The sequence below is a fragment of the Harmonia axyridis genome, chromosome 1, assembly GCF_914767665.1.
Source record: "Harmonia axyridis chromosome 1, icHarAxyr1.1, whole genome shotgun sequence".
Lineage (NCBI taxonomy): Eukaryota > Metazoa > Arthropoda > Insecta > Coleoptera > Coccinellidae > Harmonia > Harmonia axyridis.
Window position 1 is genome coordinate 21,371,332 of NC_059501.1, and position 19,382 is coordinate 21,390,713.

Genomic DNA, 19,382 nt, shown 5'->3' on the forward strand with positions numbered 1-19,382 from the left:
AGCTTGCTAACTATTGCAAATGAAAATTTGCAGAATTTTCCCTATTTCAAATTGAAACATCCTGTATATTATCGATTCGTAAGATTGATGCACAAACGAAGTCTCATCACTATATGGCGAAATCCATTAGTTTTCCTTTAAACAGCTATTTTGACGAAAAATACTTAATCCAGGAAAACCATACAACTTATACTAACATCGGCATCGGAAAAAAATGTCTTTTGCTTATTCTTATTAGTCGTATCTAGTGAAATTCGCTTCCAAAAGTGGTTCATTGAAATTATAGGGAAGAAATATGAATATTTTACATTAAAAAAAACGAGCTGTTTTAGCAAAAACCACATATTTTATACCGGGTGTTAAAAAACAACGTTTTTCCATTTTTTTTACGAGCTGATTTTAGACCTCAACATAAGTAAAAAGTTTCTATAAATATGGATCCGCAAGTTATTATTATTTCAAATAATTTGGTCTATAGTCCACTTATAACATTTTTTTTTTCATTCATTTGATCTCAAAGCGGAAGATAATAATGACTAATTTCGATAAATTTAGGGTTATTAATGATGTATTTTATTGGATAACTTAATTTCTATTTGCCACAGAAAATTTCAAATAATACCTTTATCGAGTTTTTCAAATGAACAATATAGGAATCTATCAAGGGAATCCACCAATTTATACTATTTTCAAGTCAATTTCTTTGAAAATTCAAGTCTTTGCGTTCATTCAATTGATTTCAATTCGACTACATTTATTTTCAAATAGAAATAGAATAGAAAATTAGAATAAAGGTATATGCAAAGAATCCTTTTAGTTACATTCATCTGTGTGTAGTACCAGAATTTGAAAATGTTTCAAACAAAAACTAAATGGAATTATTCATAAATATTATTCGGAAGCTGATCAAATATTCTTGATCATTTGAAATTCACTCTTTTTATTATCTGATGGTTATTGAATCTTCAATAGTCTATTAATCTAGTTTCCTTTGATTCATAATCGATTTAAATTGATCAAATTGGGTACAATAATCAATTGAAGGAATTATCAATTGAATTGATGAGCGAAATATATCCAATTTCTTCAGCGCAAAACACATATCGTAGTAATTTCGAATTGTAGTACTAGACATATCCAATACTTCATTATCACCAAGTAGTTCTAACGCATCTACAGTCATAGAATTGCATGATTTTTCGATTTCTTAGGTTGGCGAAATTATTTTCGTCTATTGATTACTGTTTTTATTGGTTGAAATGGCAAAACACTACGGCCAATAAACTCGCAGTGGTGGTTCGAAAAGATGGCTACGTTGCCGTCTCCTACACAGGTAAAATTTAATTAATTTCCGTGCAATTATAATCCAACAAGGAATACAATGAATGACTGAAATTATTGCTTTAAGTTTTGTTCCAAATTTCCAGTGCTGCCCATCCTCTGTATTTATATGATATCCAAATGACATTTCGATGGGCGGTGTTTAAGTAATTTAAATGTATTCAACTAAAATTCTGAATTTTCATTATTTTTCAACAACTTTATTCAAGTACAAATCATAAAATGTTTCATTCAAATGTTATAGGTTTGTAACATGACATTTTTTGACGTCTACTTTACATACAAACATATTGATCTGACACATATTTGAACTCTACTCCAAGTAATGATTAGTAATATTTTTAACATTACATTTCAAAATGTAAATAACATTTTTGAAATTTTTAGGTAGCTGGTCAGCATAGTGCCATATATGAAGCCTATTACAATGTGGTAAGCTAATATGATCTCTTGGATCCGGTTCTTGAATATTTAAAATTACATGCATCAATGAAGTCACTATATATGTTAATTTTGTAGGTTGATCCTAAGGGAGTTGGAAGTATTGGAGGAATGGAGGCCGCCAGATTCTTAAAGCGCTCTGGTCTTAGTGATGTGATTTTATCAAAAATATGGGATCTGTCGGATCCAGGTGGAAGAGGGTGTCTTGACAAATCAGGAATGTTTGTAGCATTGAAGCTTGTTGCTCTTGTCCAAAATGGAAAAGACCTCAGTGTAAACAGCATTCATCTTGATGTTTCTCCTCCAAAAATGGTAATGAAAGAATTTTATAGTAAAATATGAAAGAAATAACACACAATTTTAGGGTGATATTCCTCTGCCTAAACCACAAAAGCCTCCACCGCCATCTGCTACTCCATTAATCACTTCACTTCCTCCTACTGCAGTTGACTGGAGTGTAAAAGCAACTGAGAAGGAAAAATATGAAAAACTTTTTGATTCACTGCAACCGATAAATGGTCTCCTTGCAGGGAACAAGGTATGTTAATTTCAATGCATTATTGATTCCTGTAATTGCTGTTTAGCAACTTAATACATTAAAAGTGGGTATATAGAATTTGACTTCATATTAAAATTTTATGATTAAACAGCTAATTGGTGGTCATTTCTATCAATAAATATCAATTCCTTTTTGAGTAATGTGGTTTCCAAGAACAGAAAATTCTATTTGGTTCAAAGCTTATTGTTATTAAACGACTTTTATTCCAATATCATGTTTATTTGATTTTAGGTGAAAAATGTTTTACTGGAGTCAAAATTACCATTTGATACTTTAGGTAAAATTTGGGACTTGGCAGATCAAGATAAAGATGGTATGCTTGACCGCTATGAATTCATTGCAGTAAGTTGATGTAGATATTTATCCATTATAATTTAAAGTAGGTACAGTATTATTAGGGAGCTAATCTAACAATAATATTACAGGCCATGCATTTAGTCTACAAAGCACTGGACAAGTTTGCAATACCCAATTCTTTACCAATTGAACTAATGCCACCAACAAAAAGAAAAAACTCAGCATCACCAGCACCACCAATTCTTAATCGTGGAATGGATGGGGTTATAACTGATAAACCGTCTTCCCTTATTAATCAGTCTTTAATCTCCACCGCTCCAGTTAAACCTCCTGCCCCACCAGTGATCCAACAAACTGTTGTGCCATGGGTTGTTAATGTTGATGAAAAAGCAAAATCAGACGCTTTGTTCATCAAAAGCGATGTTGATAAAGATGGATTTGTATCCGGACAAGAGATTAAAGATGTATTTTTACAATCTGGGGTACCACAGGCAATGTTAGCTCATATCTGGTAAGTCTATGTATTTGTTAATCAATAAATACACATTTATTGTTTACCTTTTATAATCATAATATACAATGAAATATAAATACAGTTACATAGATGAAACTGAAAAAATTGTCCAAAATATGTAAAATAAAGATGATAGTCTACAATGAGTCATCAGGTGTTTTTGATTCTTTGAGGATGTAAATTTTGTGAAAAATTCATGAAAATTATACTACATGAATTCTACTTAGTAATCGCATCAATATGCCACTATGATAATAATTTTTTTCAGGGCATTATGTGATATAAAACAAAGTGGAAAGCTGAATAATGAGCAATTTGCTCTTGCCATGTGGTTTGTAGCGAGGTGCCTAAAAGGCATCGATCCACCGACCACACTAACACCAGAAATGGTTCCACCAAGTTTCAGATCTTTGAAGGCTGATGGACTAGTGGTAAGAACTGATTTACAAACCCTTTTATTATGAATTAGGTTTCCCCTGATATATCACTTTATCGTCATCGCCAATAATATATTCCAGAAATAAAAATCCTAATTGCCATCTTCAGTTCAAGTTTAACGTTGCATATCTTGGTTTAATGATAAAGAAGCGTAGTACATTTTTAACCAAAAAGTTTTGGATTTGAAAGGGTCATTTCAAAGTTCCATATATTCTCTCAAAATATTCCATTACTCAGTTGAAAAGTTCACTGCATTTTATGTTTAATAAATTTTGGCAATCTATATCTCAGTAGCGATTATCATTTATATAAGAGTCATGAGCAAATTTGAATTTTGATACAAGACTAAATTTCACTGATCTAAATTCAATTTGACAAAAAAAGTGGGTCTTTTGTTCAATGTTTTAATGAAAAATTTATATTAGTTTTGGGTTTAGTTGAGACATGAATATTTTATGATACTCATAAGACAGAGAGAAATAAGTAAAGATCTGGAATTCAAATTATAAACAATTGTGTCAGTCTTTAATTCTAGCATATTTTCTTCCAAAAAAAGCTTTAGTGAATACCCAAAAAAATGTGAACAGTATAACAATCATAGCAAGCATCATGAGATGATGATTAAAATGCAATTCCAATTTTTTCTCAACGACTAGCTTCACAATTCCAGCCAGTTCTTTGTGTTGCCAACAGCTAAAAATAAATATGATAAATTAAATCCTAAACCCAATTATCAAATTTCTCTCATCTTGTTCAAATAAGAAAATTCACCTGTAAATATTACTATCTGATACCAATGCTCGTTTGATATGAATTCTATCCGTTAAACCAACAAATATTCTACCATTTGATTCTTTTGATATTAGTTCAGGGATTATGATTTTCTGGCCGATTTGCCACTGTATAGGTGTCTCGGAATTTAAATTTCTGAAAAAATTATATTTTGTATTACTTACAAAAAATTAAGAGGCTTCAATATTCAATACCCAGGACAAGACAAAACTATGTCAGAATGAGCTTTCCTATATTCTAAGGATTTTTCGATATGTGGCTCTGCAGGTGGCATTCCTTGTAGCATGGAATAAATTCCTGCGGAATTATTTGCTTGCTCTAAAACATTACCATTTGCATCCTTCACTTCATAAACTGCCTCATCCTTGCATTTTTCCTGTAAATGTTTGGTTAGTGCCCTCAATATGCAAAGTAGAGTTTTTCGATTCTCAAGCCACTACTTTTTAGGCAAGTTTATATTATTGCTCAACAAAAAAAAATCACATCTTTTTCAGTTGCTATACCGGTTACTCTACTGCCTGAATTCTTCAATTTCTGAGTGCTTTTCTTCAAACCTTTTGTTCCACCAATGTCTGTAATTTTCGAATTTTGAGCCAGGGATGGTCTCAAATGATAAGGTTCCATCCTCAAATTCTATTCTGGATTAATGAGCAAAATATGACTAGAGGTTTCGTGAATTCAGGATGAATTTGGATGTAGAATGGCATTTTATAGCTTTGTGCGAAATTTCATGTTGATCTCTTAATGAAAACTATAGAAAATTCAAGAAGAATATTGGAAAGAAAACACCGAATATTTCCGTGACTACACCGATTACAGATTCATATATACCTGTATATATTTTACCTGTATATAAAGAGTACATTGACTTTCCATCAGTTATCACCTACTAACTGATTTGCAATACATATCAAACGTTTCTTTCAATAAAATACATAGAGTATAAAATGTTGAGGAAATTCGCTAATAAGACATCTATTTTTGGAGTTTCGAAAAGGTCAACAACTATTTTTGTGTATTACCTGACAGAAACCGATCATTATTTCGTCCTTTCTATTCCTTACATCTGGTAACGATTTTATATCTTCTGGTAATATATGGGACGTACATGGTATGCCTGCTGGAAATAGTTTCAGTAGTTCAAGGTGTTTGCTAGCAATTGATCTCGCCCTCCTCTTCTGTATACGTAAAAGTTGAAATATTAAAAAAAAAACGAGAAAATCATTCACTTAGCATCAGATGTTTTGAGCATTTGTTCATTCATGTCATTGTCTTTTTATCTAGTTTAGATCATACGATCCTCCTGAATTTCGCCATAAACATTCAAGTGATTAAGAGAATATATATGTATATTGGCATCAAAGACAATTTTTAATTCCGGAAAAAGAACATCCCCGAGCGGGAATCGAACCCGCAACCTCCGAATCACTAGTCCTGGGAGAAGCGGTTCCTCGATTTGCGGTTGGAACTATCAGCTTTCTCGGTAGCTCTGTTGGTGAGGGCTCTGGACTAGTGATTTGGAGGTTGCAAGTTCGATTCCTGCTCAAGGAGGTACTTTTTCCGGAATTAAAAATTGTCATGCCAATAAATGTATGTAAAAATTGGTTATACCTTATTTGACCCTCCTGAATAATATTGTACGACACAAAAGCCATAACGATGATGTTTTCCTATTTTTCCACATTCACTGCAAGGTGACCATGGGCCCCAACCTGTGGCCAGCCGTAGATTGTGTTGAGGTAATAGGAAGTCTTCTTTTGGATAAGGTCCGTGTTTGGCGGTTCTTGGATGTACCTTAAATAATAGCATCCATAATTCCAATAATTTGATCCAATTCATTTTTATGCTCATATGTTTGACTTTCCTTCAATTCTCACTTACTTCATCTATATTGCTTTCGAAACTCTTCACCACAGTGAGAAAATATGGCGACGTAAGACTTTGACCCAAAGAACACATATACTGCCCAGATTGTTCTAATCTTAAATTATACATCATTAAAGCCTTATCGACAGGTGATACCAATATGTGTTCATCTAATTCAACAGGTTGAAGCATCGTTTCATCCTTCAAACCTGAATGCCATTCAACTTTATGCATATCATTCACATCTTCTGGACTTAGACATATTCCACATTCTAATCTACAAATCATAGTATTTTAATTATATTGTTCCTGATTCATGTATTCACTCACTTCACCGAAGCTGATTCTAGTGCTGCAATAGCAATTGGATTTATGGACTGATGATGGCCTAAATTATTTTCTTGTGCTTTCAAACATTCATAATATAGATCCCACTTTTCTTTATTCAGTTTCCTGAAATGATCGTTTGTACCAGGGTATTCCGAAAGGTCATAACCAAGATAATTTTTCGTGCTTTGTTGATTTCTTAGTTTTTGCTTAGCCTTTTCTTTTATATCTTTTAAGACATCTCTCCATCCTTCATGAGAGGAATGAATTATTGAAATGAAAACAATTATACCAGATAATAACATGGAAAAAATTTGAAACTACCGTTTTAAACTGTAGAATAAAATCCTTTCTTTTTACCTGCAACAAAGAATATCAACAGTTTTGTCACATTGACATATATTTAAAATGATCAAAGCACTCGCATTCTTGTGCCAATTGCGCCCTTAAAAATCGTATAATGGCAATATACAGTTCTATGGTCTCCAAGCGCGCAATTTGCGCAAAAACGAAAGAACGCTCAAAAGTTTCTGAGTTCACGCTAGTGCTTTCTTCATTTTTTAATACATGTCAATGACTAGTCTTGGAGTTTTCCGAAAAAACTCATACCTACTTATCGAATATCCAGCTGGACTATTGCCTGTGATAACGGATTACTACTCTATTTAGATTGCCGTCTACCCATTAATTCACATTTTGAAGACAACTACATGGGTGCAAAAAAATTATATTTTTTTTTATATTGATCAAATTTCTTGCAATTATTGCTAATATTATGATTGAAGTGAAGACTATCTCATTGGCAAAAAAATAATTGCTTCTGATTTCAGTTTCTTATAGTTATGCTCCTACTCTGACCCCTTAGCCTGAAAAATTCATTTATCAAGTTTAATTTTTGTATCAATTTTCCATCATTCTATTTACTTTATTAAGTAAGTTTATTAGGAGAACGGCTAATATTCATTTTATGAATTCATCTCTAACCAAACCCAATAGATGAATATTTCAGAAAGGCATTGGAATCTCAATTCAAAAAACTTATAGTTTTAAAATATGAACGAAAAATTCAAAACGTGAATCCATCTATCTTGATATATTCAACAAAAGAAGTGTTATGTGAATGTAATAAAATATAATCAAGAAGAATAAAATTACAGTATTTGAATTATATACTTACAAATTACACAGCTTAAGTTGAGTTAGTAATAATAGTTATTCCTTCTTTATTGGAGCATGTGTAGTGAAATTACATAATATGATCTTTGATTTTAGGAAAATAATAATACCAAATATTCCAATCCAGAATTAGAAATGATCAGTAAGGATATAGAACAGTTGAGTAAAGAACGTTTGGGCTTGGAAGCGGAAATAACTCAGAAGGAGGCAGATATTCGAATAAAGAAGAGTGAAATAACAAGTTTGCAGGTACAAGAAAGTGAAAATTTTCTTTTATGACCTACATTTCAATTTCATAACAGAATTTCATGTTTTCTTCCCTTTCTTACAGAGTGAGCTGGACACATTAGCAGCAACTTTGAAGCAATTAGAAAATCAGAAAGGTGAAGCACAGAAAAGACTGAATGATCTCAAGGCACAGGTAAGTGTTTCGAAGAAAACCAAACAAAATTTCTGCACAGTTGCACTAACAAGTACCTGGAGCTTGCTAACTCACTTTTGCGCATGTATGTCTTCCTTGATCAGCTTCTACCTGTTATTTTTTTTTATAAAGCATGATTTTTGCATATAGTTTTTATTATTGTCAGAGTTCAGAGAATGACATTCAGTTAGAAGAGTTTACACAAGAAATCGAGGAGAAGGAGATGAGTGTAAGTAGTAAAAACTTGAGATTTAATTTCTTCTAGTCTGATTTTTTTTTTCTTTTATGAGAAATGATTGGATTTTTTTCTTCTTCAGATGTCCAACAAAACTTCGAATTTTTTTATTCAGTTACAAAATCATGCAGTTCAGTTCACACTTAGTATCTTTAAGAGAGTTGAAAAGGATATTTCTAATGATCATTTCTGATCAAGAAATAGAAAGACTCATTGCTTCAATGTTGTTTGTTGGTTGATTATGTATAATATATGTATATTGATATTGTATATGAGGCTTTAATTTATTTGAATATCAACCAAAAGCACATGCACAAGCACTTTGCTCTACCAAAATATTTTTAATATTGTTCATTTCATGATATAATTCTCTTTTATTATATTTTGCTTTTGCTATTGGTGGAGGAAATAGAATAGAGTATATTGCTCATTTAATTTTTGCATGACTTCAGTAAAATATATTTGATTTTCATCAGATCCTACTCATAATCTATTGAACACCCAGTAAAAAAAAATTAAAATAAAAAATTGTTTTATCAAAACATTTTTCTTGAAGCATATTTCTATAGGACGAATAAAATTTGTGAAATTATTCAGAGATCTAAGCTGGGTGTTCTTTTTTTTAATCATTTATCATTTTATAGTGTTGCTTACTATGTTGTACTTGCTTTTAGGTAGATAAATTGAGGACACAAGCTTCTGAGCAAGCTGCATTAGTGTCAGCACAAGAATCTGAATTGAATAGTAAGAAACAACAGCTAGAGGGTTTGAAACAAGAAGAAGAGCGTTTGGAAAATGAACTGACGGAAGCTACTAAAACTTTGGATAATTTAACCACATCAATGCAGGACTCTCAGTTGAATATTAGTCAGGTATTTTTGTTTGTACTATCATGCGTGATGTAACAGAAAAATTTTAAACTATAATAATTATATACCAATATGGGATTGCGATTTTGGTCCGAGTGAAAGACCAGCCGCCAAATGATTTCTAACTTTTTTCAGTTTGTTCCAATAGAACACCCTTAAAATGAGCTCAGTCGACCTGTGCAAACCGTGATGAGATCTGTTCAGTATTTTTTGGATATTAGTATACATATAAAGACAGATAAATAAAAAAAAAGTGTTATTTTGTGTTATGCTTGAACTTTCAAACGGCCAATATTTTTATTGATTCTATGACTGTGGAGATTCGGTAGATCCTTCTATTGGACGATAGCTCAGTGTGTAGTGTGAATTTTACTCTCCTTTTATCGCCCATACATATATTTTTTATGTATTCACTAACCGATCCAAGCAAGAAAAAACAATTTGGATCAATCCACAAATTAAACATAAAAATCACCAACTACATATTCAGCAAAACAAAAATCTACACTGGAAATCCACAACTCAATGAAACTAAAGCAAAAGAGAAATAAAAAATATTCAATAGAACAACGTTCTCAATCAATATCTCAAGTGACTGATGAGCGATACAGTGACTTAATAAAACATAGTGGCGACAATACGTTCAAATTGAGCCTAAAAATGGCGAATGGGGCGGGGTGTAACCACAGAATACGATTAACTGAACTGACTCTTCGTCAAAATTAAAATTATTGAGCCTGATAGATTTGTATATAGAACATATTTATTCAACTGAAGAATACCTACTACAGTGACTTAATAAAATGGGCCTTACATTTCCGGAAAAAAGCATCTTTTTTGTGTTCGCTTGAGTTTCCTATGGTTCTGATGAAATTAGGCATAAAGCTTAAAATTTTTATTTTATATTAATTTATCTGCAGGTACCTCAAAGCGGTCCTCTATGTTACAGAATTATTAGATAATTCTCATTTATCATCCACGATAATTTAGTAATTATGCAGACATACCAGTTTTTACTGCTTTATTTTATGTACAGTGCATCCCATTTTGGGTGAGACTGCCAGGTTCCTCGCTTGTTATTTAAGATAGAGCCTTGCGGTTTTCACGTTCCTGTCCTACTTTTTCGTGAAACTCAAGTTGGTCTAATCAGATTTTGCATAACTGTTTCCGTTCAAAAGATACAGGGCGATTTTGGAAATTGATACTTTTCGGACCCCTCCTTTATCTCCGAAGTTATTAGGAATAATGCTGAGGTAAAAACTACGTCTGATTCAGAATTCTGCGTAGAATCCAGTGGTGTACTCAATTTTTTTTGTCGGGGTATGGTTTTGAAGATTCAATACAAACCTATATTTTTTTCAATGGAACACCCTATATATCATTACTTCGTTGAATTCGTTATTTTTTCCTTTCAAAATGATATATGATACTATATAGGTGGGATGGTCAGAAATGTTAAAAAAATACTAAAACATCAAATAATGATTATTTTTTGTTAATGAGCAATGGATTTTCCATATAAAAAAGGATCAACTGGATAATTTTCATTTGTGATTTTCATTTATAGTAGACTAGGCAAACAAAAATAATACACTAATCACTAATATGAAAAACAAAACGTAAGTACCTACCTAATAGCAACAAATAAATAATACAAAAATTCATAAACATTGCATAATTGAAAATCTTACAGATTAAACTGTTCAAATTACTGTCCATTTTTCTCTAATACATAATTGACGAAATTTTTCAATACGCCTGAGTGCATTTAATATTATAAAAGGGCGGTTTCGTAAATCCTGGAAAACTGCCTCTGTTGATGCACGAAGTTATTCGGGACTGTTATGTCTTTTACTGTAGTATATTATATGTATTAGGGAAAATGGACAGCAATTTGAACAGTTTAATCTAAAAGATATTATGCAATGTTTATGAATTTTTGTATTATTCATTTGTTGCTATTAGGTAGGTACCTACGTTTTGTTTTTCATGTTAGTGATGAGTGTATTATCTTTGTTTGCTTACTCTACTACAAATAAAAATCACAAATGAAAATTATCCAATTGATCCTTTTTTTCATATGGGAAATCCATTGCTCATTAACAAAAAATCATCATTATTTGATGTTTTAGTATTTTTTAACATTTCTGACCATCCTACCTATATATCATTTTGAAGGGAAAAAAATAACGAATTCAACGAAGTAATGATATATAGGGTGTTCCATTAAAAAAAATATAGGTTTGTATTGAATCTTCAAAACCATACCCCGAAAAAAAAATTGAGTACGCCACTGGATTCTACGCAGAATTCTGATTCAGACGTAGTTTTTACCTCAGCATTATTTCTAATAACTTCGGAGATAAAGAAGAGGTCCGAAAAGTATCAATTTCCAAAATCACCCTGTATCTCTTGAACGGAGACAGTTATGCAAAATCTGATTAGACCAACTTGAGTTTCACGAAAAAGTAGGACAGGAACGTGAAAACCGCAAGGCTCTATCTTAAATAACAAGCGAGAAACATGGCAGTCTCACCCAAAATGGGATGCACTGTACAATAAAGGCGCTTAAGTTTTTATGTTTGTCTAATTTCTTGAAAAGTAATCAAAATTGGAACTAAATTTATACTTCACAAGGTTTTAAAAATTTCTGTACAGTTTTATTATACATCAAGGTATGTGTGCTACAACTTGATAACATTCTCTTCTTACCAATTATAGGCTAAAGCTCTTCAGACTCAATTGGAGGAGCAGACAAGACAACTAACAGACGCCATCAAGTCATGTGAGGCTGCTATAAATGCTAATGATGCTTCTCAAGTTCCAGATACCACACTCAGAATTAATCCAGATTTCAGAAATTCCAGAGAATCCAATCTAAGGTTGATGAATGGTCCGAATGGGGAGCATGTAAGTGTTCTTAAAAAATTAATTCCTCCACAGTTGCGTTTGTATGAAATTCATTCTTCTGTTCAGATAAATGTTAATTTACTTTCACTGGATAGTGTATTCAACTCTTTCCAACAAATGAGTTTGGGAAGCTGTATTATTAAATCTTCAAATCCATTCTTTCAACCAAATTATTCGTTGTGTCTCGATGATGTAAACACACAAATTTGGCAAAGTAATGTAAGTTGGTTGTGATGTGTGAATTTGAAATCGATTTGATTCCATACTTTATAATGATTTTGGCTTTCATGGTCGAAAGCAATCTTGTGAGTGTTAAATATTATCATCTAGTGATTATTTCTGGGTTTTCTTCTTGCTATAAACCTTTTATTCTACATCTAATATTTTATCTATAATTTTGATTGACATCTTCAATGAGGGTGGTTTTTATGAAGTGAGATTTATGAATTTTTTGAAGTTTTATTAGTTAATTTTTGCTAACAAATCTAACGAAAATATGCAGTAAATATGATGCAACCACCATTTTTTTTTATTATGAATGTTTTTATTATTGGCGAAACCAATTCATATAATATGTATATTCAAATTTTGATGTAAATTCATTTTCTCTTCTAGAGTATCAACGATACTCACAATGACCCTTTCTCGGAAAAAAGTAGAAGAACTTCAGGATTCGAAAAAGATCCTTTCAATAATGGTGAGTGAAATAAATTCAAAATCCACTATATTTAATGTATCAAATTCTTCAGATCCATTCAATAATTCAAAATCTTTCACCTCATCAGATGCCTTCAGTGCTGCTTTTGGATCTTCAGTACAGGTAAATTAATATTATCAAGTATTTCATTTACTTTGTAGTTGTAATATAATATATATTTTCGGCAACCGTCAAGCGTCCGGGAAGTGCTCACTTCCCGGACGCTTTTTCTCTGAGAAAGTAGCATTTCCCGGCCTAGTCCGGAAAGTACGTACTTCCCGGACTAGGCCGGAAAAGAATCATAAAATCCATAGCAACCGAGATAACGGCTGACAGTTCATATGAAATTAGTTGTCAAAAATTTGCATGTTTTTTTATCGCAATCGCAATAAAATATGGAAAGCAGCAGCGATAGTGTTATTTTACATGGTTGCCGAAAAAATATTGTACGCAACACGCCCGAAAATGGTTTTTTTGGACTCACAGATTTCCAGGACTCGCTTACGCTCGTCCTGGAATTTTGTCTATTCGTCCAAAAAAACGCTAATTTCCGGACTTGTTACGTAAATTACTATTCTTTCCTATCAAAATAATAATGTCGCTCAACTTATTACCATTTCAATTCATTGCCGATTGAATAATTTAATTAATAATTTAAAATATATTTAGTTTTCTTTTAATAATTTGGTAATAAAATTAAAATTCAGTACCTACAATTAATTATAAATGAATAAAGAATTTAAAACAATATTACTTTCTATTGTAAATTTTCATTCACGTTGTTGAAAGAGATTTAAGAGATAATTTTTAAAGATTGCAAACTTTATTTTTCAGGAAAGTTTCTCCTCAGATCCGTTTGGAGAAAATGAAAAACCATATTCTTTCGATGCATTCAGGGATTCAAAGAAAAATTCTGATGTAACTTCTCATTCCCAAATGGTGAGAACAACTTTTTCTATAAATTCACTATCGAATATTCTACTACTCTTCTTTTATCACCCATTCTTTTTTTTTGTGTGATTACTAACAAGTCCACCAAGCAAGAAAGAACAATCCACAAAATTAACAAAAAAATCACCTGAATAATTCAGTGATAATATTACAACTCAATACCTACAATTAATTATAAATGAATAAAGAATCTGAAACAATTTCACTTTCTTTGTTTCTAATTTTTCATGCATGTTTAAAGAATATTAATTCATTCAAGAGATGATTTTGGTATATTTTAAAGATTGTTCTTTTTTTTTCAGGAAAGTTTCTCCTCAGATCCGTTTGGAGAAAATGAAAAACAAGATCCTTTCGATGCATTCAGGGATTCAAGGAAAAATTCTGATGCTACTTCTCATACCCAAGAGGTGAGAACAACTTTTTCTATAAGTTCACTAGAATATTGTATAATGTATATTATACAACTTGTAGAGTCAAAAATAATTTAAGCTTATGATCCTAATGCTGTCCATTCCGTCAAAATTTGAATCATTCTGCTAACCTAAAATTTAGCGGAGTTATCGGCCGATATAAACCTATATTTATGTTCCAAGCTATGTTATCTGTGGTTTCAAGGTAGGTATCTTCTTGCCGCCTTGATGAAGCACGACGCCAAGCAATGATTGTTCAGTGCTTGGTGGTCAAGTAACGATTATGTTAAGTATCGACTATGAGTACGGCCATAAGTTTGTGTTGAAGGCAAAATTTGGGCATTGTAAGCGAAAAAAAATGAATCCTAGGTGCCTAACAAATCAGACGAAACAAAAAAAAAAGAAAATCCGAAGTGTTTCGGGCATGAATACTAATTTTAATTCATAATAATTTTAGCCTGATAAAGATCCATTTGGTTGTGATCCCTTTGCCATTCTTCATGCACCTACAAGAGATGGTTCGATTCCGACAAGGCCAACTAGTCCTAGTCCAGCTCTGCCCCCCAAAAAGAGTAAGCAACCACCTCCAAGACCGGCGCCGCCTAGACCGCAGCCTCCTAAAAAATCGTCACAAAATGATCCATTCGGAGGGGACTCTTTTGGGTCAAGCGGTAGTGGTTTTGCTGATTTTTCAGATTTTGATTCTAAGGTACGTTTATGATTTTTCATGACTATGTAGAAAATGTAGTGGTTGCAAAGCATGATTCACAGTTGATTGATGGTTTATTCATCTTTTTGAGACGTTACACAAGTTTGAGATATAAGAAAATACTTGTATCCATCTTGATAAAACTCTCAAAATATTGATGAAGATGAAGACATTTTTATCTGATTTGATTGATTGTTCATGAAGTGTACGTAAATATATAGGGAATTTGAACAACAGACTTCTTCGAACAGATTGCTCTATCATTTCGTCACGTCAGTAATTTTCGGATTTTGTGCAATGCTAACGTCGGATAGAACAACTTTTTTCATGAAAAAAAGTTCATATAAAGATATATTCTAACAAGTTTCATTTTCGAGATACAGGGTTCAAGATCAGTTTTTTATTTATAACTGTGATTATTATATTCATTGTTTTAATTTTTAGGTATTGAATTCTGGATAATGTAATGTTCCGAATTAGGTAAATGCCTCCTACCAAAATTATCCAGTGGCGTAGATATAGGGATGAGATGATCCTTTTTTTATTGAAAATCTACGCCACTGTATTTTTTGGAGAAAATTATTCCATTTCTGAAATCAACATGGTTCACCTGAAAAAAAGGTTTAAGTCTTCTTGTCAAATAGTTGTTTCCTGAAAGAAATAGAATAGTTATTTATAATACAAGTGCAGAAGGCATTGATATTCTTCCACGAGTTCAAAATTCAAAAACGAGCCACGAAGTGGCGAGTTTTGGAATGAACGAGTGGTAGAATGAGCCTTCTGTACGAGTATTATACATTACTTTCTCTAATTCATTGCATTTTCATTGAAATTAATGAAATATTTCCATAAATATAATTTAGTGATTTTTGCATTGAAAAATGTTGGTTGGCAGAACTGATTTCTTTAAGGCAAATTGATGAATTGACAGATAAAGCCGTGGCGGAAAGTTCGGAGTACCAACATAGAATAATAAAATATAACCATGAAAACTGTGCGTTTTTGATATATTCTTGCACGATTTTGTTCTACAAGATGTGGAAGAATGAACGGAATAACCACAGAATTAGAGAAAAAGCCTTTAAGCCATACTTCAAATTTGAGGACAGGACAAGTCATTTCCATGGAAAATCTCAATTGTCTTTCCTACCATCGGTGACTGATAAAATCAGATTACTTCTTAAAATGTATTAGGACAAAAATCTACTAGACCAAAGATATAAAGAGCGAAATTTCCTAACTGTGTTGAACAATCTGGCCATGAAAGCTTCGGCACTATACATTGTGTCAAGTTCAAAAGGTACCACCTTTAATATCTCGACCTCCATGCAATAAGAGGTCAAATTTGGTTCATAGGGTAGCATTTTATATTTCATGGTTCCAATCAATTTGTATCACTCTGTGAGCGTGATAACAACAATCTCGAATGGGAATGGGCTAGAGTGACACCTTGTTCTGAAGGTAATTCGATGGTATATTTAAAAATGCCGTACAATTGACCTTTTTTGTTAGTACGCCCGAAAAATCAACTTGACGACGATGGAAATATCATTTTAAATTTAGTGTGTCAATGGTTCACAGATCATTTTCAACAGAAATTGTTTAGAAGAGGGCTGATTTAATGGCCACCACCCTCTCCAGACTTGACACCTTTGGATTTTTTCCTCTAGTAACATTCAATGTCGGTTGTGTATAAAAAATATCCTTGAGATGTCGAAAAATTGAATGTACGAATACGCACAGCATGCCAAGAAAATCAGGTTAAAATATCCCAAAACGCAAGGGTCTAATTTGAAAATCAATCATATATTTTGTCTACAAAATAATGGACAATATCGTGAAAATCTTTCATAGTAAAAAATTTTTCATTATTTTTATGTTTCATAGAAACTCTTCTTATTGTAACTATTCTACTCATTTTTTTGTTGGTAACAAAAAAGGTCAAGATTTTTTAAAGGTTATAAAATCACCCTACAAAGTTCACCTACTTCTTTTTGCATTTTTTTCCGATTTTGCATTGGGGCCGAGATATTAAGGGTCGTATCTTTTCAAACTGAAACACTGTATATGTGAGATGGATTCAAAAATACGCAACGGAAGTTTTTGAAGAATGTTTCATTTGTAGGAAGGATCCATGAATATGATGAACAAACCATTCATTTCACTTCTAATTTTCAGTGCCTGCACTATAGTTTCCCCAAGGAAAGGTCCTTGTCTCCTGATCCTTTCACATCCTATAGAATCCCATATTGTCAATCAAGAATGTTTTTCCTGCAAAAATGTTCCCCGGTGTATTATAACTATATTTTGGTATGTTTGATTTATTTTATTAAACTCCTTATTCATAATTTCTTTTTTTTTTTTCAGATTTATTTTGAGTTTTTTTGCATATTCTATATTTATTTTTCTTCTAGTTGTTGGCCAACAAAGCACAACCTGCATGATTCCAGCACAGTTCAGATTAAATAGTTTCTTGTTGTATTATGTAAGACTAACTAAAATTTCAGGCTGGCCAGAGGGGATGATCGATACTAACCTAATAACACCTACCTTTACAGCCTTAATAACCGTGATGTATCCTCTTCAGTTTTCCAATAAGACATCACCATCCAGCAAGACGAGTCAGGTAGCCGTAGAAAAACCATCCAAAGAACTAGAATTCGTTGATGACCCCTTCAGAGACTACCGGTACGAAGACCCATTCAATATATCGTTTGAAGAAGATGAATCCCCGGATAGTTCTAAGAAATCGAAAAGTGTTGATGCTTTCAATACCCCAAAAAGTAATAATGGCAATAGCGTTGATGCTTTCAATACTCCCGAAAAAAATAGTGTTAATAGTTGGGATAATGAAGAAATCAATAGAAATAAGAAGGACTTTGAAATGGATAAATTTGACCCCTTCGGTTTGGATGGTCGACAATCTGTACCACTTCCGTCTAATGATTTATTTAATAATAATAGCGGCAGGGCTTCGGCCCCTATACAATCTAAGGTGCTTACTGAGGATCAGCAGCTTGCTTGGGCAGCTGCAGAAAGTCTCAGATTGGAAAAAGAAAGACAACAAAGACTTTTACAAGAGGAGGCTGATTTGAAATTGGCCTTAACCTTAAGCCAGTCAGATGTTCAAAAATAATTGTTTCCAATTATTATGTCCATTTCTCCTTAAGAATTTCTAGCATATATAAATAAGCTGAATTACAAGTCTATTATATCTGATGCCAACATTAGAGACACAAGTTTTTCTTTGATGTTTGAGAAGTAAAATTTCCCAAAATTATTCAGGTGTATTTTGTCGTGAACATATTTCCTCATATCAAATGCATTTTGAAAATGTATTAGTATTTATTCAATACAAAAAAAAAACAATTTTTTGGAAGAAATCCTATATTCTAATAGTTTTTGTCTTCGATGTTGGCCTCATTGGTGTTCAAACACATATCATTTAACTCAAAAGTAATATTAATTTTGCAGTGTACCTGGCAAATGTTACGTTCAGATATTGTATAGAACTTTATGCTTGAATCAATAATTTATCAAGTGCTTGATATTTTTATGAATGTTGCACATTTCAAAATTTAAAATATAGTTAACCTCAACATGTCATGATGTGTATCTTATTTATTATTGGATTGATAAATTCAAAATTTCGTTCAATAAATTATATTTTTATGAGAATGGTTTCGTATGAATCTAAAATGATTTGTTCCAATTGTTTCTTGTTATGTATAGCACAAAATTTGGCTGTAGGATCACTATAAAAAATAGGTTGATTCATTTTTAGTGTTTTTATTGAACGTCTGATGTTAGCAATATTAATGAAAGTGCGTAACATTGAATGACTCAGTTTTTTTTTATGTTGTTGAACTCATTTGATGTGATTATTATTGTCATGAAAGACCATTCATTATCAGTATTTGTATGATATATCTTATTCATGTTAACATTTTGATTATTCCATAGATTTTTCAGTCATGTATATATGTTTTCATTATTTAAGAATATTTACAATTTATGTTTTGTTTTTTTTTCATCCTTTTTCAATGATTTCCTATTCACAAGATGATATTTCCGTTTTCCATGATGCAAGGAAATAGTGATTCAATAGTTTTTTTTTAACTAAAGTCGAATTTTTTGTGACAAGGCTGCTTTATGAAATCAACGAAGACATTTCTGATTATATATGTATATTAATGTCGTATGAATTTCTATTCCTGTCTAGCCAATTCATTGTATGCGAAATAATCTGAAAAAAATTATAAAAAGTGTTTGAACATATGTCTAACATGAAAAGGATAATGTTAAAAAAATATACAAAGAGCTGTTGTGCGTTGTTACAGACGTTATTTCAACAGGAACTCCTTTATTTTTCCTGCTTCTAATTGAATCATCTGAAGGGACAAATGTTCTAAAGATAAATAAATGTGAT

General features: G+C 32.0%; 2 protein-coding genes across 8 annotated transcripts; one reads left to right on the forward strand and one right to left on the reverse strand.

Moving 5' to 3' along the window:
* Positions 1 to 1,219: 1,219 nt before the first annotated feature.
* On the forward strand, positions 1,220 to 18,968 carry LOC123676515 (epidermal growth factor receptor substrate 15-like 1). 7 transcript variants are annotated; one of them, XM_045612432.1, is made up of 19 exons: positions 1,220 to 1,333; positions 1,729 to 1,773; positions 1,861 to 2,094; positions 2,147 to 2,320; positions 2,573 to 2,683; positions 2,767 to 3,149; positions 3,421 to 3,583; positions 7,848 to 8,000; positions 8,083 to 8,172; positions 8,339 to 8,401; positions 9,082 to 9,279; positions 11,998 to 12,186; positions 12,802 to 12,883; positions 12,936 to 13,006; positions 13,718 to 13,822; positions 14,137 to 14,241; positions 14,702 to 14,953; positions 17,132 to 17,263; positions 17,541 to 18,968. In XM_045612432.1, the coding sequence occupies exons 1-19, from the start codon at positions 1,307 to 1,309 to the stop codon at positions 18,087 to 18,089; spliced, it is 3,126 nt and encodes a 1,041-aa protein (XP_045468388.1). In that variant the 5' UTR covers positions 1,220 to 1,306; the 3' UTR covers positions 18,090 to 18,968. The 7 variants fall into 7 exon arrangements, with proteins under 7 accessions (XP_045468388.1, XP_045468397.1, XP_045468430.1 ...); XM_045612441.1 differs by having other exon boundaries at positions 12,972 to 13,006; XM_045612474.1 differs by having other exon boundaries at positions 17,512 to 17,582.
* Positions 3,998 to 6,959, reverse strand: LOC123676542 (Ig-like V-type domain-containing protein FAM187A). The gene is made up of 7 exons (XM_045612495.1): positions 6,579 to 6,959; positions 6,264 to 6,525; positions 5,994 to 6,176; positions 5,405 to 5,560; positions 4,577 to 4,758; positions 4,362 to 4,517; positions 3,998 to 4,283 (listed from the first exon to the last, which is right to left on the reverse strand). The coding sequence occupies exons 1-7, from the start codon at positions 6,878 to 6,880 to the stop codon at positions 4,109 to 4,111; spliced, it is 1,416 nt and encodes a 471-aa protein (XP_045468451.1). The 5' UTR covers positions 6,881 to 6,959; the 3' UTR covers positions 3,998 to 4,108.
* Positions 18,969 to 19,382: the final 414 nt, after the last annotated feature.

Excerpts from the sequence above, each read along its gene's own strand:
- LOC123676515 (XM_045612432.1), top strand. The coding sequence starts at position 1,307 with ATGGCTACGTTGCCGTCTCCTACACAG. Across the intron at positions 2,684-2,766 it reads ACCGCTATGAATTCATTGCA|GCCATGCATTTAGTCTACAA; the intron begins GTAAGTTGATGT and ends ATAATATTACAG. Across the intron at positions 13,823-14,136 it reads TAACTTCTCATTCCCAAATG|GAAAGTTTCTCCTCAGATCC; the intron begins GTGAGAACAACT and ends TTTTTTTTTCAG.
- LOC123676542 (XM_045612495.1), bottom strand. The coding sequence starts at position 6,880 with ATGTTATTATCTGGTATAATTGTTTTCATTTCAATAATTCATTCCTCT. Across the intron at positions 4,759-5,404 it reads TAATGATCGGTTTCTGTCAG|GAAAAATGCAAGGATGAGGC; the intron begins GTAATACACAAA and ends AAACATTTACAG. Across the intron at positions 4,284-4,361 it reads TCAGATAGTAATATTTACAG|CTGTTGGCAACACAAAGAAC; the intron begins GTGAATTTTCTT and ends ATTTATTTTTAG.